This window comes from Leptosomus discolor, chromosome 2 (genome assembly GCF_034619465.1).
Source record: "Leptosomus discolor isolate bLepDis1 chromosome 2, bLepDis1.hap2, whole genome shotgun sequence".
NCBI classification, from domain to species: domain Eukaryota; kingdom Metazoa; phylum Chordata; class Aves; order Leptosomiformes; family Leptosomidae; genus Leptosomus; species Leptosomus discolor.
In genome coordinates this window covers 114,991,641-115,017,425 of record NC_141392.1, presented here as the reverse complement: position 1 = coordinate 115,017,425, position 25,785 = coordinate 114,991,641, and the positions used below count along the sequence as shown (strand labels likewise).

At 38.5% G+C, this 25,785-nt stretch overlaps 1 protein-coding gene across 1 annotated transcript in view; it reads left to right on the top strand.

The window, feature by feature from the left end:
- The window catches only part of RAD51AP2 (RAD51 associated protein 2), a 35,022-nt gene extending 9,615 nt beyond the window's left edge, over positions 1–25,407 (top strand). Inside the window, 2 exon segments of the mRNA XM_086460476.1 lie at positions 2,129–2,237; positions 25,208–25,407. Of these exon segments, the coding sequence (XP_086316602.1) occupies positions 2,129–2,237; positions 25,208–25,407 (309 nt within the window).
- The last annotated feature ends 378 nt before the right edge of the window (positions 25,408–25,785 follow it).

Sequence of the window (25,785 nt, the reverse complement as noted above, 5' to 3'; positions counted from 1 at the left end):
GCATACAGCATGGAGGCAAAATACTAGTACATAACTTCTGGAGACTCTGTGTCTCAAAAAATGGGGAAATTTGGGCTGGCCTGAAACATACATATACTTATTAGAGACATCTGTTAATAATTGTAATGCACTGATATTTGTGTTATCTAATAAAGAATAGCAACAGTTTCAACCAAGTAACAGCACAGCAAAAACCAAACATGGGTGAAGTATGAAAAAACAATTACTGAAGTGCCAAAACAAGAATAATCCAGTAACAGATACCAAGAAGAAAGCTTTAAGCCCTCTATGCGATAGCACAGAGTTTTTTAGAAAGAGTGTATTTTGCTTTGCAGAGGATGAGAATTTCATGTAACAAGCATTACAGACACTGGAATGATGATAAACCCCAGTACAAATAATAATTCTTGGCTGCAGCTGACACAAGGAAAGCTGAGAAAGCTGAATTGATAGGGAAATACATCTATCAACAAATTATTCTGTAATATTCTATCTATTTGGCAGCAACCTTCAAAATATATCACATATAATAGTGAATATATCACATATAATATTAAATATATCAGTCTGCTTATCCTATAGGGGTGTAAATAAGAAAAGGAAATTCAGTAAACAATGTTCAGAGAAATCAATGAGACAATAAAAACTAAGAAAATGGTTATAATTTTGTTTGTAATTTCTGTTAATTCTTATATAAAATAGTAAAACTGTCTGATGAATGTTTGCTTCTAGGAACAACTGGTTCTAAAACAAGGGTTTCTGTGGACCATAGGTCATCCAAAAGGTGTAGTAAGTGCTGTACACCTGGTCTAAAAATAATTTTAAACAGAAACATTTACTAATTAGCCCATTAAAAATTTGATGATGCAAGTATAAAACCATCCATGCTAATGGAAAGCATATTTCTGGAGGTCACAGGACAAGAAAGCATCCTTCCTTTACCATTAGACCTCATCTATGTAAAAGTTTAAAAGGGCTAAGCAAATGGGCAACAAGAAAACAAATTCAGAAGCAATTCAGAAGCAGCTCTTAGGCGGGCAAGGCCATTAGTCAGCTCCCTTGGGAATGTGCAAATGAGCCTGAGGAGTCCAGTCAGGCAGCTGAACACAGATGGGATGGACCAGCCTTTGTAATGCCTTCGCCATGAGCAGCAGACGTCTCTGCCCCAGAGAGGATAGCCTGGCATTATAGATCAGGGTGGCAGTGTGGAGGAGCTGGTGGACCTGTGGTTGGTAGCAACTCCTAAAAGGGAACTGAGGGTCCCTGCTTTGGCTCCCTCGTACTTTATTTTAGCCCTTGTAAGGGTGAGGTCTTCAGATTTTATCAGTTGTGAATAGAGACCAAACGGCTGCTGGTTTCTCAGTGCTCTGTAAGAAGTATCAGCTTGAGCTTCTCTGGATCCCAGTAAGTAGCAACTGATCAAAATCCTTTAGTTAAGTGTTCTTTATTGTGTACTTGGCGCAGAGCAAGGAGAGCTGGACCATAGGCATCTGAATGGGGTTTTGTCCTCACAGCTGGGCAAACAGTTCCTTGAGTGCTGCCCAACGTGAACTGCCTTTCAGGAGTGACGTCTTACCAATAGCTTCTCTATCTCCTATTTATAAAGGACGATGTTTACAATAGGAGTATTTCTTACAATTTGGGACTGATACTTCTGTATTTAAAACACATTCTCTTATCTCTTTGGGAAAGCCTGTCTGTGTTTTTCCCTGTCCTACACCTCTGGTGGGAAAAGATATTTTTAATCCACAGAGCCATTTTTTCATATCCTCTTCCTGCATCGGCCTGTGATTATTAATTAAATTTGGGAATATGATGAAAAGTATAAATTGCATTTATAATAATTGTGGGGCACCTCTGATGACCATGACTTGGAAATATGCGTACCATTTCTGTGCTAGCGGAACTGGGAACTCCCAGTATTCAGAACATGGTGATACTCGGTGTCAACCACCTTAAAAAAGCCACCAACATAGAACTGTACAGATCGGTGCAAGGATGACAACCAGCACGCCTGTGCCTACCACCAACTTCCACACCACAGACTGATCAGAGTTTGTAATGTCCAGGGGTCAAGGCCTCAAAAGTTTTGGATGGAGGCCTCATAACACTGATTCCTTGTTATCAGTGTCCAACATGGAGTCATGAAAATGGCCTTCATCGTTCTGAAATCAGTTACATCCCTAAAAGTTGTGAAGTCGTGTACAGAGATGATGTGACCCCACCAAAGGGTACTGGTAATGACCTCACAGAGCTAATTCTGAAATGAAAGAACACACTGTTCTGTGAAATACCTGGGTAATTTTGTTCTGCCTTCTGGAATCACACAATGGTTTGGGTTGGAAGGAACCTTGAAGATCAGCTAGTTCCAATCCCCCTGCCATGGGCAGGGACACCTTCCACTAGACCAGGTTATACTAAACTTCGAGATGCCTGGAAACTCAGATTGTACTAAAGTCTGCAGAAATCAATCCCAAGGAGACATTCCATTAAATTACCTCATCATTATTTATACAGCAAATCATACTTCCACTGAAGAACTTTGCTGTCTAGTAAAAATTTAAGACACAAAAACTCAAGGTAGGAAATATCTTTAAAATATCTAACAGTTAGGTGGTGACTGTCTATATTATATACAATTTTTAGAATTCAAAAGCATGCTTATTTTTAAACAAATTAACTCACTGTTTTTTAAAAATGTCTCTTTATCTGGTGCTTTTATATGAACAAACTACAATGCTCTTGTGTGCAGAATACGGAGGTAGACAGGCTACTTTTTCAGTCATAATTCACTGAATTTATACTCAATGGCAAAATCCTTGCGTTTAATGGTGCAAAGTTTGTGCAAGAATGCCCCAAAATATCCTGGAAAATGTACTGGAAATACAAAACTGTATTCTCAAACTTAAAAAATATCCAACCACAAAAAAACACAGACAACCAATCAAGTAAAAGAACAAAAATTGGACCATGCAGACAAGTAGAAAGAATAGTCCAGCTGAGATATTATGTGAACTTTATGCTTCACTGATCATTCAGCTGGAGATAGCTGCTAACAGCACGCCCTCATCTTGAATAACAGAGGAAGGGTTGGCCTTCTGCCGACTTCAGCTTCCCCAGCCACTGTCAGCTGGAAAAGCTCAGGCACCTTGTTACACTGGAGAACAACACGCGAGCGTTCTGCTGTGTAAATCAGCAATTAAGTTGGCATCGTTCTGTTGACTTTGGGAGCTGTGCGGGTATGTGCCAAGCAAGGATCTCACCGTATGTCTTTGCATATTTTATCGAAGCGATGTATATAGATTCTGAATTTTTTCCTTGCAGGCACAGTATCTAGTGATATTTTTTGAGTTAGCTAAGCTTAGTTATGCTGACTCTAACAGAAATGCAGATGTTGAGTCCCATTATACTTTAATAATTATGCAGAAAAGCTTAAATATAATTTCTGAATCATTTTTATCAGCTGCTAGAACAATAGATACAGCTATCCCTTATTTAATACAAAAGGATTCAATTATAGCCTACTGAAAGCATTGAATTCTGTTATATGTACCAATACATGTGATTTTTTAATAAATACTAATTGAATGCATCTTTTTTTGTCTGCCTTTCGAATGACTGGAAGCAAAACTAACACCACTCTTCTCAGTGTATTTTGGATAAATGTGGGTAATTAATAAATTGACAAATGCAAGATAGTTAAAATCCAGCTTAGTAAGAGCACCTGGATGGAAATATAGCTATTGTCTCAGGGAATTGAACTGAAACAGGCGATGAAGCCCTGTTACTCCTGCTGTTGGAAGACAGTTTCCAAACAAGAATAGATGATGAACATTTGAGGGAAGGCATCGGAGAAAGGCCTGGAATGACTGTGTACCACAAAAGGTTCTTTATCAGGCAAAATGGTGCCAGGGCATTTTGTGAATATATGTTACCAAGAAACTTCATGTGGTTAAGGACGAGCTCAACTTTTGCTCTTACATTTCACATCCAGTTTTGATCTTAACACCCTGGTCCCAACATGGACATCCGACCGTGTTATTCCCATATGCCATTGGAGGCTGCACCTGCCGTTGTCCCCTAGCCAAGCCACCGAGGTCTCTTTACCTGCTCTGTTCCTGCTGAGCAGTCGGTAGAGCATTTCTAGACAGAGTGACAGGTAAATTCAAAATACATTTTAAAAATACCTGAGAAAATTCAAAGTTAATTTTGTTCAAAATTATTTCTATTAAGTATGATTCAGGTGGAAATGGAAATAAGGGCACTGATTTCAACATTTGTCCATTCATGGTCTGGGTGATAGATGAAAGGCTGACAGCTGTCTATTTAATGCAGCAATTTAACATTTACACGTTGTGATTAAATTCATAAGCAAAATTAGTTGATCATGATTTGATAAGGTAACAAAAATAAACAGTCAGCATTGTAAAACAGGTGCTTCCATTTGATATTTGGTCTGAGTCAATGCTGCGATAGAAGAGACTAAGTGTTGATAGCGAAGAAGTGTGTGTTCCATTTTTTTATTTAACATCTGCCCCCCACAAGGCTCCTTGAATTATTAATATATTTTTAGCTGGGAGTCATGATGAAAATTCAATACAAATTATATTTAACAGATGCACTAAGAAAGATGTCTAGACTAATTCTTTGTTAAAATACTTTGTGTCAAAGCTTAAATGTGCGAAAATATACAAAGCTTTACCAAAGAAATGTGAAAAATAAGTGCATCAGCACTTCATATATATGTACATGTATAACCTACCATGTTTCAAAGTATAGTGAAAATGTGTTCTCATTAACAATGACATTTTGGTGCCTCAAGTGCAACATGTTGGCAATGATATAATTCACCATTTTGAGTGGAGGTTATGGCTACACGTGGAGAGATGGGAAACAGATTGAATTGACTTGGAAAACCCCAGTCAATGCAATAAGGCAGGCCCTAAGATGACCTGAATTGCCTTGGGGACAGAAGTGTCTCCCTCGGTTGATTGGTGAGGAAACTTAGAGGAACCTTCTGCCAGAGTCAGTGTTTTTGATGGACTTCAAGAGTTGAAAAATGTTTTTAATTTAAAATTTGTAGCTGAGGGTGAAATAGATAGCTGTTTAAAGTGTTTTCCAGCATTGAAATTCTAGTATTCAAAGGTTTGTATTCCAACAGCTTCCAGGACCTCTGGTCACAAACTCACTGTTTACTGCAAAGTCTTGCAACAAAGATTTGGTTCCTGTCCCAAAGATCTTACAATTAATTTTTTCAGTTTGTCAATGTTGCTTTAATTTATTTATTGCTGATTACTATGACATTTAATGAAGGCAAAATGACAAAAAAACTCCCTCTAACCTTTTCAAAGACCAATCTTTGGTTTACTTCTGCACTGTAGATAAAGGAACCTCCAATTTTAAAATATTTTTGTTAATTTGGAGGAGCATGTTGATGGATGCATGAGTGAAGGGATGGGTTATACATATGCAGCACACAGGGAACTGACCGTGGGAAAGGTGATGTCATATAGATTAGTCTGAAGATGGATCTCAAGTTTTGCTCTTTTCATCCATTCCAAACATTCCCACCCTTTTTGGAGCAGACTTTCCCTTGAGAAAATGAGCAATGTTTTATGTGTCATTGGAGCCAGCCTCTTGTGCCCGTTACCCTATGTATCAACTCATCCTTCCTTCTGCCTCACTTTCTTCCCTCTCCATAGCTACTTTTTTTCCCAGAACTTTGCTGAGGTTCTGCCAGCACGGTGGATAGCAACTAGAGCTGGGCTTTCCAACGCTCAGCCTAGCTACAGCACAACTTACCTGCTTGGGCTTGCCGAAGTTCACCAGCTATGTGCTTGCCCATCGGAAGTACAGCATAACCGACCAGCTGCGGTGAACTACTGGTCTTGTCCAATATTTTCACTGTGGGAGAGGTTCCTTGGCAATGGACGGGTGCTGAATTGTCTCGGCATGCCTGTCTGACTCCACTTCTGTAAGCCCGTGTTAACACTGGCAGTTCTGAGTTGCCCAGCGTTGGAACGGTTGGCAGGAATGGTTATGAAAAAACAGTAGTGTTAGAAGTCTTCCATTTCCAGGAACCTATGGAGTGCGATGGCCAAGGGAACTTGAACATGGTATTAATTTTAGAGCCAGTGCCATAAGGAGAGTGCCATGAGAGTCAAAATATAACTCTTCTTTTGCTCTCTATGCAATAAGTATTTATGGATAGTCTTATGCTCATTTTTTGTATATCTTTGTATTTTACATGTATATTTTATTATTTGCTTTTTAAAAACCCTGTCATTAGCAATGTATCTGTAAAAAAGCATTTAGGATGGGGGAAAGCTGTAGAAAAAATGTTTTGACATATTTTCAGAACAGGGTCTTTTTAAAAAGATGATGAAGGCTTGAATTATGGTTGTACGCTGCACTATACTGCTCTTCTTTCATCCCATGTATTTAGTATGTTATTGCTTGGAAATAATTATAGGGTACAAAGAATGGAGGTATGAGAAATAAGTATAGTTAATAATGAAAAAAAAACCCAAGACTGTTCGCAAAACTGAAGACACAGCGTAGGACGTGTTCATCCTTGTGAAAATTCTTCCTTTGTAAGTGCTGCCAAGGTCAATGTCAGCTTGAATTCTTTAATGCGTGCTGTAAGTGCTAGCTGTGTAGATTAGATCTGCCCAGAGCTATTCTTATTTGTTCATCCAACTTTTAAAAATACGTGTTTGTGCTCTTCCATTAAAAAAATTTCCATTAAAAAAATCAACAGTCCAAGCTTGTATCAAGTCTTCCATTATACTCATTCTCCACCTACTTTTCATTTTGCCCCAGGAGTGTGTACAAACAAGTTTCCAGCTGCACACTGCTGAGTGTATTTTCACATTCATTAACAAAGGAATAATGTATTTTCTGCATTTCCCAGATAAGTTAACGAAATTAGATTTTATAGGGAATAAAAATAGTTCGACGTTAGGAATTATTATGGGAACCTTAATGTTTACTAAAATGCTGAACTAATATTATTGAACATGGAATTGTATTTATAATTGCTTTTATTTCTAGAATGAATCTTTACCTGCATGAACTATGTCATTAATGGCACAAAATAATCCAAAGCACAGCAATATTTCATGCAGTGACACTTATCCTATTAAGGCTCCTATTTTTCTGAAGTTTCCAAGGAAAGAGAGGGGGGGGGGAAAGAGAGAACGATAAGTCCTTCTTTCGATATCCTTTTTTTTATTGTTAGGTCAAATGTGAGGTTGTTTGGCTATTGCCAGATCTTCTTTGGGACAAATCTTGTATATTTTTTTGCACCAACTTATTTTTCTCTGGCAAAGAAAAAATATTGGAGAAAATTCTAATTCAGCCTGATTCCTAGTCATGGTGCTTAAAGATTCCTGGAGTTACTTGTCTAAAAGACAGGGAGGCCTGTGATAGTTCCTGGGTAACCACAAGCAGGAGTAGTAGGGGTCTGTCAGTCTTTGTACCTAACATCTACTTACATGGTCATTTACAGCTTTGCCCTTGACAATCTTTTCCAAAATGTTCAGGAATATCTCTGTAACAGTGGATGAACGCTTTTGGACAATACTAGGGTAGGAATCTGTCAGGAATACTAGCTGCTTGTTCAGGATAGTACAAAGATACGATATCAGAGATTTTCTATCATCATTAATTATTCTGGACTACCAAATGCACTTGCTGTGTTTCAGGGAGGTGATATTTGACTTCCTAATTTGATAACAATTGATATTTCATTGGCACCGAGCTGTCCGAAATTTGCGCAGGTAATGACCTTACAAATATCCCTTTTGATTCCCATGTGGCCTTGCAACTCTCTGTCTCCTGGCTTTACTATTCTGGAGAAAACTGTTTTTTAAAAGTTTAAGCTACTATCTTCTTCTGTCTCTTGCTCACTCATCTATCACCGCTGGGCTTCCTGCTGCTGATGCTGGGCTGCTAATGGCTTTTCAAGCTGACCCTGCCATAGCCATGGTGACATTGCTAGGCTGTCTGTTGTGGTACTGACTTTGTGTCCACAGCAAGACACTGAGTCTGTTGTTGCCGTGCTTGCCCCACTCTATACTGTTGCAGTTCTTACTGTGCTCCTGTGAGTTACTGACAATTTATGTTATGCTGGTTCCTTATAAGAAGGGTGATCTCTCTTAAGACTGTGCAATAGATTAGTTTTTGTTTGGTGGCTGACCCAAACATGAAAAGTAATGTCTGAATTGATGTATCTTCGTGTTTTTTTAAAAATTTTCTTTTTGAAGCAGATGTTTTGTTGAAGTTTTTCTCATAGGGATGAAAGGCTGAAAAATATCCATTCTGGATCAAGGAAACATTTAGTGCAATATCAAACATAACATTTTGTTTCCGGTGTGGATACTTCTAACAAAAGGAAACAGTAGAAATACAGCACTAAATTTTAAGCACCAGCTACAACGCTAGCAGAGGCATTGCCCTCTGTGCATAGTCAGGACACTTACACAACATGTGGGAAGTTTAGGTTCAAATCCTCCCTCAAGAAACATCACTTCTTCACCTTCTGTCTGACTTGCATGTTCTAGGTGTCGTACTGTGTGGGTGTACCTTTACTCAGTCATTCAGCTGCAGGTGTTCTACTTTGCATAATTATTTTAACAGGAACTGACAGCTGCTTGTTCCACCTTCTCAGTAAGTGCGTGAGCGTTTAACCTGTTACATCATTCTCATCTCCTCTTTAATTAATATTTAAGTATTTGTACAAGGTGGAAGAGCTTCAGCAGAAGAAATTGGAAGAACTTATGCTAGAGTGCATTACAGTCACTGCAGCAGTCATATACTCTGTTCTGAGATACCCTTCTTAAATGCACACTGTAATAACTGCTGTTGTTATCTCCATGTGGCCCTGTTGAACATAATCCCAAAGGGATTTGTTTGTACATAAGAAGTTTTTGTATTCCTATGTCACTGAGATTTGAACTCTGCAGAGTGCAGTGACTCTTGGAGCAGGAGCTATACATGTACCAACAGAATTTGTGCTCCGTCTCAATTTCAGGTTAGTATCAGTTCTTGAAGGAGGATTAATCTCTGAGGTGATGACATTAATAATGGGTTGTGATTCTTGAAGAACAAATTGTCTTCTTACTGACCATTTCATCACTTCAGTTCCTAGACTACTGTAAATGTTGAAGTATGTGAAACTAAGTACTCACTCTCATTTTCTCTGAAATCCTCTCCACAAAGAAATCAAATCCAAGTATATCTGCTTAGAAAAGATGTGATTCTGGTGTCATAATGGTACATTATTTTTGGAAAAGCCGACGATAAATTCTTACATGGCAGAGTCTCCAAAACTTTCTCCTTGTTTCAGTCTGATAGTACAAAAATTAATAAAAGCTGTTAAGCTTAGGTATAACTAAACTGGGAATGTTCTTCTGAGACATCCTGTTTCTGCTAGCTGTCATGATGTTAAGATTTTTGTTGCTTTGCAGTCATTTGCCCGAACTGCTTCTCTTGTCAGCCCCAGCTGTGGGATAAATCTGGGTCTGACTCATTGACATGGGCAGCACTTGGTGCTGGAAGAAAGCTGTCGTTTGAGCAGCGAACATCTCAGGTATCTAAATGGTTAGACTGAGATGCCTAATGGTCAGTTGAAAAAATCCCTTTATGAAACTTCATTATTCTCTTCCAGTGACAGAAAAAGTGTTTTGAAGCAGAAGTGCAACTTTCCTTCATGTTGCCCCTCTCATGAGCAGAGATGTCTTGAGGAGTAAAGGTCCTCTTTATGAACATATTCAGCCCAGCAATATCAGGTGATGAACTGCAGCATTCAGGACTACCTGTCTCTATGGAATCATACTGACTCTGCTAGAAACTTTCTTCCTCACACTGCATTCATAATTACTGAATTAAAAAAACCAGCTTCAACTTCCTTTCTCCCATCCTTGCGTTTCCCACTTCACATTAACTTCGTTGTCCACAAGGATGTTATTTTTTCATTTCACTTTTATTGCAAGATTCTTTCTAATTTTTAATTGTTTGCCTGTATCAAATGCTTTTGTATCCACAGTCGAATGCTGTGCTGAATTTGTACTGGTCTTGTGGAAACTGCTGAAAGTATTATAATTTGTTTATTATCAGACGGAACATCTCAGACCATTCTTTTTATTATGAAGACTGGGATTAAACTGATTTGATTGTCAAGTTCCCTACTTGAACAGAGGGCTGGCGCACCTCTCCTGTGAAGACAGGCTGAGAGAGTTGGGGTTGTTCAGCCTGGAGAAGAGAAGACTCCAGGGGGACCTTATAGCAACCTTCCAGTACCTGAAAGGGGCCTATAAGAAGGCAAGGGAAGAACAGTTCACAAGGGTTGGTAGTGACAGAATAAGGGGTAATGGTTTTAAGCTAGAAAAGGGTAGATTTAGGCTGGACATTAGGAAAAAGTTCTGTAATATGAGGGTGGTGGATCACTGGAACTGGTTGCCCAGAGAGGTGGTGGAAGCCCCATCCCTGGAGACATCCAAGGTCAGGCTTGATGGAGCTCAGAGCAACCTGACCTAGTTAGAGATGTCCCTGCTTCTTGTAGGGGGGTTGGACTAGATGGACTTTAGAGGCCCCTTCCACCCCAATACTTTCTATGATTCTTACTGTTAATCTTATCAACCACTAGTGACCTTCTCTGTCATTTTCTCAATTTAATAAACCAGTTCTAGGAGAGTTGACAGATTATAATCCAGATGAAAGGGGCAGCATCTGCTGTTTCTGCAACATTTCCTGGTCACACAGACATGTCTACATAAGCACTTTCAGAGTCTCGACCCTTTTATGTCTTCCTTAGAAAGTGAGGGAGATGGACCATTTTCTTTATTTTCCCATTTATTTGTCATATAAAGCATATACTAGTGCTAATTTCCTCATTATTTATCTGGGTAGAATCTAAGACACTTCAGCAGAAAGCATTCTTTTCTATGAAGAAAAGAACTTCATGATGTCCGTTTAATGATCCCCAAGTTGCTGACAATGACTTATCTGTACTGACATCCTCAGTGTCTCTCACTGAATCAGAAAGAGACAAAGCTCCTGAACATGCACTGGCAGCATTGGGCACCTTTCAGGGCCCCATTCTGAATGATGATCATCCTTTCTTGGGCAGAAACATTAGCAAATAGGATTTGAAACCTTACTTTGTACTGATAACCTTTACTCACATTATCTCAGGAATCCACACCAAGGTGCACTTTCAGAAGATGCACTCTAACATATTTTCTCAAGCTGCTGAATTCCCTGTATTATCTGATTGCTCGTGTCAGCCACAGGACTGCTGCCGTGAATAATGACATTGTATAAAAATTATGAGAAGTGACATAAGATTATAAAATGTAGATCTGGGAATCATACAAACAATCTGAAAAAAGGAAGGGGGGTGAAATAAATATCAGGCAAAGAAGACTTGAGAATACTGGCTCTTATTAATCTTTCCTGAAGAGTAAAACTCAACATATTTGCAGAAACTTCTGAATATAATATGTACGTTTTGTGAGTGTACTATTTGGACAAAGAGAGCAGTGAAGCACTGTGTCTGTGCTGTCTAACTGGCAGGTTGTGCTTTCTGAGCAGGGGCAGATGTAAATGCTGCTGACACTCTTTGGAATATTTTTTGCACAGCACTGAAACCTGGGAAAACAGAGGAATATTCTGTAATTATTCATCTGTTCATAAATCTGCAATTTCACAGAAGCCACATGAACCCATATATTTATACTAAGAAAATAACAGTATTTAGCAGATAAAGGTAATTGGTGTCATCCAGCAGACTGTTTTACCAAAATTAAGTTTCACCTGAGATATAGCACTTGTCAGCTGTTATAAACTGCTCTTGAATTTAAGATGAAAGGTTTTATTTTTTTTTTTCCCTATTTCATATAGGTTCATGAGTGGTTTATATTTTTTTACAGTAGATTAAAAAGCCTGATTTCAGTTATAATACTCTAATACAATCTACTTGATAAGAATAAATTTGATTTTGATCCTGCAAAGTAATATGAAGGCTGAGAACCTGAAATTGTTCTGAGGAGATGAGGATATACAAAGAAATGCCATGAAAAAGGGTGTTATCAGTATGATCAATATAAATCCTTATTTTCTCCACAGACCCGCCATTCTGCAACTACAATGTTTCTGCTGTTTTTAACCACACAGCAGTTTCAGTACATTTCTTATAAAAAGGCTCTTAAATCCTACACTTTCTCTATAGAGAAATTTATTCTAATTTTAAAGATTTTTTTCTAAAAATGAAAAAAATAAAACCATCAGAATGATTTTGTCAGCACAGGAACATGACTCATCAAAATGTTAATCCACCAAACTCCTTGGCATTGTTCAATTTTTCTGTAACCATCAAAACATTTTTAAAATGCTATTTCTTGATTCAGCAACTGATTTGGCTATTTATTCTGAGTTGTGATTGACACTATTGATTGGCTTCTCAGAGGGTCTGATTCAAAGTCAGTAGGACATCAATAATTTAGTCTATGTACTTTGGGTCAGGCCTGGCGTGTAATCAGAGTAACTGATATTTTCTTCTAGGCTGCTCTTCACTGACACACTGATTTTATAATAGAGTGAAACCAGCATTAGCTGGGATTAGACTGTAAACTCTTAGTTCCTCTTGTAATTAAAACATAACTTTTGTCATGTTTTCATTATATATTTATTAATGATAATTCCTACTTAAATAACAGTAGGAAAATCATCTATTAATACCTTGAGGGGAAAACTATTTTGGGGTACTATGATTTTGGCTTTATGAGTGAGAAAGTGAAACTAATATAAGAAACTATGAAGATCACAGGGAACAATATTTGTATACCAAACAAAGTCTAATTGTGATTTGAATGAAGTAATTTTCATCTCTTTTAAAAGAAGCATATTTCAACTTGAAGCTCCCAGTTTAGCATGATCTGCTACAAAAAACCCATTATAATATGTTAACATTAAATTTACATTTGTGTTTTTAAAATTTAGCAAATAGGTTTATTAGGCAACTAGGAAATAGCTTTCCAGTGGCCAAAACACTGTGTTAAGTAAGTTTATCCCATTAAATTACTTCTGTGCTGGAGATTCATTAATATTCATTCACTAAAATCTAGCAAAGGTCAGCCAAAACATAATTGTGCAAGGACTGAATATCTTCTCTTGGAACTTTCTGTACATTTTAAAAACAAGTTTGTTTTTTTTTTTTTTCTCCTACTTCTGTAAAACTAGTTTGAAGGTGGACTTACTGGCTCCGTCAGATCTCTCTTACTCCACGATGACCTTTTAGATGTTGTATCTACTGCAGACACACATATGGATTCTTACAGCAATGCTGTGGATTTACACTGATGTGAGGAATTACCGGCACCACTGAGGAGCAAGGTAGCTGTGAACTGCAGTGAAGAGCACTACACCACACAGCAGTCTGAGACAGCAGGTAATCACATCATACCATGCAGCTGAGTTAGGCAACATTTTCCAAGCACCAAATTGGTCTTTAGCCAGGATGCTGCAGCAAAACCCTTACTTTTAAAGAAGTAGTACTTGAGCATTAAGGAATTTAATGAATTAACATTAAGGAGTAGAAGAACAATAAGGAATAGAAGTGTGCTGACTTAGCATTTCAGCCAAAAAAGTAGAACCTCTGAACATAAAGGGCACATCAGCATTGTATAACAAGGAATGGCCTCAACTCAGGCTCAAAATAACAGTAAGTTGTTATTTATTATAAACAGCTAGCTGGTTTTAAGCTTATCCTAAAAGTTCAAATTTAACCCTAGGGGACAATTATAGATTGAATTTATGCTGCTAACTCAGGCTAGTGTATCATCACTATTGCAACCCAGGCGCAATGGATAGTATTTTACTACTTCTTGGCATTTTATCCTGGGTACAGTTTATGATCTGCTCTGGCATCATTGCAACCTGTGGGTAGCAGGGGAGACCTCAACGTACCTTTCTGTGGCTCTTGCTCTCAGGAGGAGCTCTCTAGATAGACATGAGATTGCTCCTTCCTGGGGAGATACTGAGCATTTATGGAAAGGAGAAACTTCTAGAGCTGAGGGAGGAAGAGGCAGAGACCGCACCAGGAGCAATTCTGCTGCAGGAGGAGAAGCTGGGAGACTCCTTAGAGGAGCAGGCACATGATCAGGCTTCAAGGTGATAGCAAGGAGATTTTCATAGGATTGCACAGAGCTTTTTCATACCAAATACACTGAAAAGAAGAAGACAGACAAAAAGAACAGGAGAAAAATTTGGTTTTATTTTAATCAGTCCCACTTGGTAGTGCTGATTCCTGCACCTAAAATGTGATTTTGTGCTGTTATCATTTAGAACAAACAGCACCTGAGATTCAGAGCTTCCCGATATCTCTGGTGATCTCCTTAAGGAAAACATGAGGCTATTCTCTAAGTCTGGCTGACCTGGAGCTCACAAATGAACTTGTTCAGACTTACCCTTTTTCTGTAAGTGTTGTGAAAACACGAAACAAACTAGCCAACTTCCAGGAGCTGCCCGACTGGACTTGCTTAAATCCCTGAAATCTTACTGTGTTACAGTGGCACAGGGTGCTGCTGAATCCATTCTCCCTCTGTAAATTGTAATAGAAGACATATAAGGCAGATAGGTAAAAGTTTTTACAACTTAGCAGTTATAGAGAACCATCACATTCTTTGTCAAAACTGGTTTTTGGACTTAAGGTGGCCCTGGTCAAATGTTAAAACTCCCCACAAGAGAGTTACTTAGTCTTTCTTTCAAATAAGCTCTTATTTCTAATTTCCTATCAGATGTTCCAATTTCCTATCAAATGTTCCATCAGAACAGTTATGATGCTGAGCAAAACCACCTAGAGCTGGTAAGAAAAAGCTCTTGGTCCTCTTTTTTTGGTCTCAGATATCTCACATGGGTTTACAGAGCACTTCTGTTCTTTTTGCTCCACAGAAATGGTGAGCATCTCTTCCCAGGCTTTCTGGAAGCAACTGTGCAAGACATATTTCATCTACAAGAAGGAAGTCAGCAGGGCTGAAGGAGAAAAGTACGACTTATGACTGAATGATGTGAAATGTTGACAGGATCCCAGCGACCCACTCTTACCTTCCTCCTAGCTCAATAAATGTACATCTGAATGCAGTGACGCATACCTTTGCATATATACACTCACATAAACACAGAACTAAGATAATTCAAACATTTTTAATTTGTTACTTTGCCTTGGATTTAAACTAACTTTTGCTATCTCACTTGAAATACCTTAACAGCGAGGGTTTCCCAGCCTTGAGGAGGCCATTTTTACATGTAGGAAGGCAGGTCCCTCACAGAGCTGACTGGGCCAGAAAATGATGTTTTAGAAGGAACTTTAATTTTTTTTTTTTTTTTTTTTTAATAATTTGACCAGTATGTGCTCAGCTAAGAGGGACCCATCAATGGTTTTGGATCTAGTTCCTGTTCCTATAATTGTTATTTTATAAGCAAATGCACAAATAACTATTCTGAAAGTGGACCAGGACACAACTCTCTGCTCCCAAGTGAATCCCCTCTAACCATAATTTTACTTAATGTTATTGTCACTGTGGTCTAAAGAAATTTGAGCTATTTTCTCCTGATGAGACTGTTCCAGTGGGGAGGAGTAGGATATCTTTCCTCCATCCAGCTACCAGTTGTGGTTAGGAGGTGGAGATTTGACCTTGTAAGGATGAAAAGAGGATTCGTCCCACTTCACGCAGAAATGGCAGGGTAAAAGGTGGAGAGTGCTGTCACAAATGCACGGTCAGCATCAGATATAGTCCGAGAAACTTTGCGGATCAAATCCCAGAGGCACCTCAGGGAGATGTTTGCTCATTCTGGGACCTTGGGCCTGACCCAATGTCCACATACTCACAGTAGGGTGGCTTGACATGCACAGAGGTACTTCTTTAGCAATTTAAGCTAAAAAAAAAAAAGCAAGCTAAACAGCTAGGGAGATTAGGTTTAGCGAGCTCCTTAAAATGGGTTTTGAAACCTGTGTTCTGTCCCATATATCTGACATGACTCAGGTCCTACTCACATCGAGTGTGGCAGAGATTTTTGTGGTCACTGAGGAGTTAGATCTGTCTGAAAAAATAATACATTCTGCATGGTCTACTGGAAAAGAAAATTAAAATGTATGTGTCTGCTCTTATGGAAAGAATTATAAAATTAGGCTGATCAGTCTGATCCGGTCTCACACACTGAGAGACAGCACATTTCCCATGTTGCTCACTTCTTCAAGGATAAACAGCATGTAAAATGAAAACTGAATAAATGAAACTGTTCTTTTCAAATTTAATTAAAGGTAAAACAAGCGCTCAGCACAGGTGTACATACCTCTGACTTGTAACTGAATTTCACTGTTTTTTTGAAACATACTTTGCTATAGCTGCTACGAATGGTTTTGCTGCTAGAAGATATGACCTGTTTCAGCAGACTCTGAAGAAAATTGCTAAAGCCAGGCCAATGACCCCAAAAGGCTGAATGTGTTAACATTTTAAACAACAAAACTATGAAACTGCAGACAATTTCATCACTAGGCACAATTTATCAGATTAAGAAACTGTTTCATGTGAAACTGAATAAGAAGGATGATGAAAACTGAGGCAGCTACAATAAATACAATAAAGAAGAAAAGTGTGTTTTCAGATATTATTGCTCATATAAAAGTTGTTCTTCCTGCATTTATATATGTAGAAACATTATGCCAAGTATTGTACAGGGCGTGGATGACATTTCTGTAATTTATACTGGGAATTAAGGCAAACCAATCCACCAGCATCAGTTAAAATCAATACAAACTACAGCAACTGTCTGCAATGCAGAGGATACAGGAGCAGGCGTTTAAAGACAGTCAGAATGTGAAGAAGCTGACAGTAAAGAAAATTATACACTGATGCCCAAGTGCAGATTTAAAAAATGCAACACACTAAACATAAAATCTGTGCAGGCCAAAGTTGTCCTCAGAGAGGAAGCATTTTTTAAACTTGTAGCAGATAGCAGTAACCTAAGTGTCATTCCAGGAACAACAGTGACATGAGAGTGAGCCACTATTAGACAAGCCTTTGACAGTAACAAGTACTTCTACATGAAGTCATCAAGTTATCTTGTTTCTCATCCAGTTAATGTATTAAGGGGTCATTTAAAAAGAAGATCCCACTCTACCAGTTATAGTAGAGGTGGGGTTTTTTTAAATCTGTTTCACATTCTTGCTAGGGAGAATTAAAGATGAAACACATGCTAAATTCACATTTGTCTCAGGGCCCATCGCTGCAGTGAGGAATACCTTCCCTTGAGAACTGAAATCTGATGATTTTGCCTCGTACTTCATGTTTATATAAGACAGACTCTTTTGCCTAGAGGACACTCTAATGATGCACTCTCTGTATTTAAAACTGCAAATGATTTCCATTTCAACCTGGTTTTTAAACTTGCCATTTTAAACGGCCAAAACAAAATTGATCTTGCTGATATATTTGTTTGTTCTAGAGAAGTAAAAGCTTGGTGAAAAGCTGATAAGCAAATTGCGTTAGTAAGATATGACAGTTTTAATAAACTTCCTTCAGTAGACTTATGACTTCCTTTTTTAATGAACATTATATCTCAAAAGCTTCTGGGCTGTAGTGGCACCAAACATAGTTAAGTTTTATTGATCTCAGAATTCGAAATGGAACCTCTGCATACTTTAAGATCATAAAATGCTTAGTATTTAAATCACCCTAAATGCATTTGGAGAACATAAATGAGTTTTGTGATGTATGGAATTTAAGTTACACTTTTTTAATGGAATCTGCAGACTTATTGTAACATATTATTTCTGACATGAGAGAAAAGAGGCTGAACTAACATACTTCTCATAGAGTTGCAGCACTTATTAATGTTATTAAGTATCCATGTCGTGTCTAGGAATCCACAAGTATTAAATTCCCAGGAACTCTGTCACAGACATGGAGCTATGCTCCAAGGAAGGCTCCAGTTTACACCATGGTAAGGAAAATCAAATGTAGGCTTCACTGGAGTGGTAGGGTTGCCTGTAGGTGAAACAACTCTGACAAAACAATCTTACTTATCATCATTCAGAGGATGTCACTACTGACAAGTCTGAAAGGAAAAGCAATTAAAAATCAGACCAATACCTTGCTCTGCCACTCCTGACTTACTCATGAACTATGAGCGATAGCTCCCTCCTTTTCCCAACAGTGTTTTATTATTCTTATATATATTTCTTGAGATTTCCATCAATTACTCATGGGCTAGGAGCTAGGAACTACCAAGATTCAGGATGGCTCTTCAGATATCTAACCTTATTTCTGGTATTATTAAAGTATGTATTTTTTTTTCCATTATCTCAAAACTACTCAGAAGCCTCACTCTTCAGGCAAGGCTAAAAATGTCTTTGTATCTGTCAAAGCTTCTAAACCACAGATTCCTTGTTACTGTATGCTTTCGCTGCAGATTTGTTGTGATCTATCATACTTTGTGTAGGTTGTAAGATCGCACATGAATTACACTGACTTCCTTCCCTTAAACTGCTGCCATTCTTACAGATTTTGATTACTCCCCAAAATAATAAGCAGCAAAGACCAAGATGCAGTAGCAAAATTTCACGTATTGCAGAAAGTTTAACTGAATATTTCTAATCTTTCTAGGAGCTTATTTAGATGGAGTTTGGTTCTGGCTTCAGTAACAAGCCGAGAACAAATGCAAATGCTTTTATGAAAATATAGGACAATTCCAACCTATCTATTTGATAAGCATAGACAAGCATACAGAAATTGTTCTGCCCATACATCAATTGAAAATTTAAAGTTGAACCATTTTACTAAGTGGTTATTTCTGCAAATTAGAGATTCACTAAGTCTACCCTATTGTCTACATTTAGCCCGCACAGGGGGCTAAACCATAGCAGTTATTCTATCACCCAGTGACCCCTCCCCAGTTGAGAAGGGGAAGCCATAAAAGGAGAGGAGATCCAAAGGCTGAAGCAAGAACAGATTTAATGAAACAACAAAATAAATAAAGAATACAAAGTCATACTCAGCCTAGAATGTCTAGCCTTCACAGTCCTCAGGAGGAACTCAAGCAAGACTCTTGCCAGAACCCCAGCAGGAGAGATCCAAGATAAGCTCCCCTTCCTCAGCAAACCTTCCCCCTTTATAACAACCATGACATTATGGCATGGTTTACACTTGTAGCTAACTCAGGTCAGCTGCCCCGGCTGACTGGAAACTGCCAATAGCCTGCCTAGCATGGCTGGGCTGTAAACCTATCCCAGCCAAACCAGGACACCTGTAAAAATTCAGATTGTTTTGTAATCAATATTCTGATTGAGGTGGTCATTTTGGAGCTTGACTGCACCTACATGTATGGAAAGTGATACCATGTAGCAAAGCGATAGTAGTGTAATAATGTGACAATGCTGAAGATCACAAATTATTTGGCATCCTGTATAAATTCAGTAACATATTTTAGACCCACATGATCTTATTCAACTGTTAGACTTGAAATGCATGGCACTAGACTTCAAGACTGCTGAAAGTAATAATACAGGCAGGCATCTCCAGTTTGGCTATGCTTAATAAGTGATCCAGAAGGCCCTTTTAAAAAGATATTTTAAGCCCTTTTTAACTTAATAGAGCAAATGGCTGCTAGGATCACTACTGACTTCGTTGGGCTCAGCTGTTGTATCACTACTTTTTCAGTGCCAAAAAGATAAGTGGAATGACTTTACTCATTTTTTGTACTGCTCTGAAATCTGAATCAGGGCAGGAGTACCTCACTTCGCTTAGACGACTGCAGGAAAGCTTGTTAATTTAGTTAATATAACTGAAATACCTATGTAAATGCAAAAACATCTGTATAAACAATGACTGATGCTCCTTTACTTTTGTTTAGAGTGTTTCTCCAGAAGTTCTCTTGCAGGGCCTTTTTATTCAGCTCTCCAGAGAGCTACACATTTCACTGCCTGTTAAAAAAGAAGCTGTTAGTACATGTCAAATTCCAATCAGGTGTAAGTCACCAGAGAAAAGTTTGAGCAGTTACAAGTGGGAATTCATTAGAAGCATAAATTGGACAGAAGAAGGAAGAGGCAGGTAGTAAAAGGACCCAAACCCACTGCTATGTCTAGTATTTAACAGTGGCTTTGTCCCTCTGCAAAGGTCAAGTTTCAAAAAATATTTCAATGGATGTTGTTCACAGCCTTTGAGGAAGTTTCTCTACAATAGAGGAGAAGCACCAATTCCATGGATCTGCTGGAAGTGTGTGTTGCCCTTCTCCGGTATCTTGACTCTACAAGTTATGGTTTTAGCATGAGGAAGAAAGGACAAGCTCCATCAACTAAAGTGTAAATTCTCCCTGTTACCTTAGATGTTCTGCCTATGAGGGGTACAGAGGACAGTGTGTGACAGAGTGTTGCAAGTTCCTGTCTCTGTGGAAGGGCAGTGTGCCAGGTCATCATGAAGACTGGACATACAGGCTTCAGTCAAGGTGCACTAAAGCTGGAAATACAACTTGCATAAACATTGGTGATCTTTCATAGAATCACAGAATGGTTTGTGTTGAAAAGGACCTTTAAAGATCACCTAGTCCAGCGCCCCTGCCTTGGGCAGGGACATCTTTCACTAGATCAGGTTGCTCGAAGTCCAATCCAACCTGGCCTTGAACACTTCCAAGGATGGGGCAACCCGCAGCTTCTCTGGACAACCTCTTCCAGTGTCTCACCACCCTCATCATAAAAAATTTCTTCCTTATGTCCAATCTAAATCTACCCCCTTTCAGTTTAAAACCGCTTCCCCTTGTCCTGTCATTACACATCCTGGTAAAAAGTCTCTCTGTATTTCTTATAAGCCCCCTTTGTATGTTGAAAGGCTGCAATAAAGTCTCCTTGGAGCCTTCTCTTCTCCATGCTGAGCCACCCCAACTCTCTTAGCCTGTCCTCACAGGAGAGGTGTTCTAGCCCTCTGATTGTTTTCATGGCCCTCTTCTGGACCTGCTTCAATGGAGAGTATCTTTGAGTTGAGACTGTTTTGTGGGCTGCAGCATAATACTTCATATACAAGAACATGGTAAATGTAGTAGTTTCCTGTTGCCAAAAAAAAATGTATCTTCTTTCTCATACAGGAAGTTACAAGTGAAATTAATGAACTTGCGAGGAGAGAAAATAATCTGCTGGTTGCTGCTGTCACAGCAAAGAAAGACCTTAAATTCTGCATCATCCCCCCCCCCCCCCCCCCCCCCCCCCGGCCCAACTTGTTTAGTATATATCATAAAGATATAGTGATAATTTTTTAAATCTCATAGTGGTATGTATCACAGATAGATTAAAATTTTTAGCTGAGCCAGTGAACTTCTTGAAAGTATTTAGAATCATTAAACTTCATTTTATGATGACTGGAAATGCTGTCTTGCCACCAGGGACCTGCTTAGGTGTTGGCAGAATAAATATCAAGGTATGCATTTATTCTGACGTTAGAGTTGGCTCAGAAGGATTAATTGCTCTCAGGTGTGCTCAGTTCTTCCACACTAGGGAAGCTTTAGTTCCAAACTGGGACTTCATCCATTAAACTCTTTGGTCTGAATTCAATCACGCCATCACCCTCCATTGGATTTACAATAGATAGTGCCTTTGCAATGCACAGTGGTGTTTGGGATAGAACCAACACAGAGTTTTGTTGCCTCAGGACAATTTATCTCTCTATTGACACAAGTATAAACTATATACAAGTATATATATATATATATATTTTGAGCACACAGCACAACCTCCTAGCTGCTAGCCACCAGCCAACAGTCCCAAGGGACACTTATATTGTAAATTGCCCTGGCTTCGAGTAGGATGATATAGCTTGTCATTCACTTGCACAGAGAGCATCCTAAGCTTGTAAAATGGTGTCCCTTTATAATCAGGGTGTTGAAACTGTAACTGGATACAACTGGAATCAATGCTGGGCTGCTGTTTTATTTCATTATGGCTTCAAATAGCTGGTTACCCTAACTTGCACTAGAGCAGAGGAGGCAAAGTGTTCATGCTGCCATGCATCAATATCAGCTAGGCAGTGGCAACAGAGATGAGTCCTCTTACCTCTCAGGAGAGATCTGCTAGCTAGTTTCTCTTTTTTCTGTCTTCTGCAGCTGAAACCTCTTTTACACTCCACCACTAGGACAAAGACATATTTGCAAAACAAACTCTGTTGGGAAGGACAACTAATGGTGCTGCTTCTCTGCTGAAACCACTGTGATTTTAGATTAAACTATTCGCACCTTAACAGAGCAGAAAAAAAGAAAAACTAATCTCAGCTGTGAAATTAGGAGCTCACTTGAGAAATGTATCCTAATTTGGGCTCAGAGCCAAATCACACTCTGTGTTACGATTGCTATGGTATTGCTGCTTACGTGCACTATTTTTGGTCCAGGCTCTTCTGTGTATCGCCACATTCTTCACTTCAGAAATGAGCAGAGCCGGAGCTGTGTGAGAGGGTCATATTTCTAGGATGAGGTGGCAACTGAGCTTATCTTGCATGACTGCTCCAAATAAAATGATGTTATTATGAAAAAAAAAAAAAAAAAAAGAGAGAGATACCATCTTTTTGTTTGGATCTTCTTTGCTTAAGTGGCCATACAAGCATTTTTTGAGACCCTAAGTGTTGAGCATATATGTTAAATATGCTCTAAACAAGACATAATCGTGTCTGCTGTGCTGCAGCAGAGCAGAGGAACTTCAAATTCTGAATCATCCCTGGGTGGGAAACAGGACTTGCTCAGAGTACTGCAGTTCTGGATTTGTGCAGAAGAACTGTAAATAACAAAAAAGGGAGATGTCTAGTATGTTTTCTCGCTATGTTTGGGATAGGCTGCAGCTGAAAAAGTCTGATAAAGCATTTCAATTAAATACAATTTATTTCGAATGCAAAATATGTGAGAAATATTACTCCCTGTTGAGTTTCTGTCTCTGGAATTAGCAGTCCAATAGTGAAATCATATAGCTCTATTATTTATATAAATATTTTATGATTGTTATGTCCTTGCAGGTTATTTGTCACAACAATTATCTGCTAATTTGTGCTAACTATATTTTTTTTTTTTTTTTTTAAACTGTGCCATTTGCTTACTTAGTCAGCTAAATTTCTATTGAGGCACTAGGACTGACACAGAGGGTTTGCTCAGCCCATTCAGAAACAGTGAGGAGGTTCAAGAACTGAGACACATGGACTCCGATCTTTCATTTATTTCATCAACAAACTTTCCAATTAGAATATCAGACAGTGTCACAAATCCAGATTCATCCTACCTTATTTAGGCTTTAAATCAGGAACGAGTCTCCAGAGGACCATTCAAATTGCAGTTGAGTTGATTTGTTTTCAGTGATGTCCATCTTTCCCTGTTGACGTGAGGAGATATGTAAGGCAATCAAATGTCTAACTAAAACACTTCAGGTACCTACAGCTAGCTGAGACGAATATAGCATCTGACTCATACAAGTTTTCAATTATTTGGATTTCTTAGGCAATGGCAGTGTGCTGCATAACATGATGGGCACACATATAGATTCATTGCCTGTATCAAACAGTAGACAAGCTCTCAGGGAGAAGATTTATAGGCTTTAGTTGAAAACTTTGTGAGTGGTAAGGTGATATTTATATGAATTAGGGTTGTCAAGCTTTACCATAGATGAAACTTTATTGCTAGGGTTTGAATGGAGAGCTTGTCTCACTACTACTGATCATTATTCCCAGGAACAGAGCACAGCATGGAAGAAGTCAGGGCAGAAAAGGCCCTAAAAACTGTAGGGCTGCTGCCATTAGCCAAAGAGCAACATAGGTCATAGAGAAAAGAGCAAGAGAGATTCTGTAGAGAAAGGCAGCGGATACAATGGAATGCTAAAGGAAGTTGAAGTTGTTAGAGACAAAGATCATAGCAAATAGGTCAAAGGATTATTTTTAAAGACGGGAAACGTCTGATTGCTGAGATGGAAAGTGATTTACTCTCTAGTCGTGAAATTTGTGTCTTCACATTATGCATTTTCACTAAGTTGGAACAATTAAGCCCTCTCATTTTGCATGACCCCCTTGATATCCATACATAAACTTTTATAATGAATTTGGTACCAAACAAGTTATCATGGATATTAAAGGAATTACTTCAAAAGCAGATTCCTGACTACATCATTAATAATTTTTCCTTTTGAGAAAGTAGTAACTTTTTAGTTCTGAATGCTGTGGTTTCAGACAAATAAACCTGCTTTTATTTCTAAAATAATATTCTAGAAGGGGAACATAAAATTGAGATGGAAAATCATCCAAATAGTTACCAAAGAAAAGGTAACATGGCAATCCTGTCTTTCTAGAAAAGCTCTGATGCCTCAGATGACAAAAAGAAGCAGAATGTCCAGTTAGTGAATGTATAGCATTTCCTGGCTGGACAGGATTCAAAGTTAAATTTCCTTGAAAAGTCACCAGAAGTAGGTGGGGATATCACTATAAACCCTTTTCAAAAGTAAGTAGCCCTTACTTTTGCTTTTGTCCTTGGAGGTGAAAGAAGGTGGAAAGTCCAGCTTCTTGTGTTTGTAGATAGATGAAGTTCAAATTCTTGAAACAAAAGGAAAATTCCTAAGCTTGCCTGCCATCTTTTTCAGGTTACGTTAGCTGTGATTTATGCTTCTATCCTTCATTTTCTTGTACTGTACTCTTGGGACTGCTGGAAAATTGCAAAGGGATGAATGAACATTACTTTGACAAAAAGGTGAAAGGCATATCTATCATAACCTGGTTTTGTGAAGAGGGTGCAAAATAGTAAATGTTCTAGGTAGATAGAATTTTTTTTCTTTTGAGGCTAAGAACAACCTGTTTCTATGTAATAACATGCGAATGGCAAAAATACCAATTCATCTGAAAGAAAGGACACGTGACATTAATGAGCAGCATAATGTAATCAGGTGAGAATTGAATGAGGTTCTTAAGGGACAGACACATAAAAGCAGTACTTCTGCTGAACCTCTGCTTCCAAGAACTTATCTGACATGCATTTCCATCCAACAAAGGAATCCTAGAATATAAGAAAAGACCCGTCAAATATCAGTGAGTCAGGTGAAAGTTGTAACAAGGTTAGTGTGTGGGTAGGTGGCATAAGTGTTCTGGCTATTTCCTCTCCTCTCTGTTCAAATTGCTTTCTGTTCTGTTCTGTTTTTCCTAAACAGAGTTTACTGTTCTAAAGAAAAGTAATATTGACTGCCAAAGGGCACTCATTGGCATGGAACAGTCATCCGCTGGGATTTTATTTTCATCGTCAACAGAGATCCTGAGAATGATGGGACCCAGAAGTTACACCTGTGCAAACAAATTGAACAATGCCCTGGATCTGGGCATTGGTGTTGGCCTAATAAGCATTACACGGTAATTGTTCAGTAAATAAAGTGCACAGAAAAGATACATACTGATGCTGTTAGGAAGAAAACTGAGCCCAAAATAAACCCATATTGTCCCATTTGATTTAGCTCTATATTTAACTTATATAGTGAGGCAGCACAGTTGCACAAAAAGTTGGTCAATTATTCAGTTGTCTATCTACTACAATCACTTGAATTTTAGAAACTTAAAAATGGAAAGTAAAAATTCTTCATTGAATTTCTGCAAACATTTCTAACAATGTGGTGGGTACTGAAATTCTGACACTACAGTCCTAATGCGAGCAACTTCCATGTTGTACTGGTGGAAAACTCTGCTGCAATTATATAGAAAATATAAGTTCAGTATTTGTCTGTCTCAAGCAGAAAGT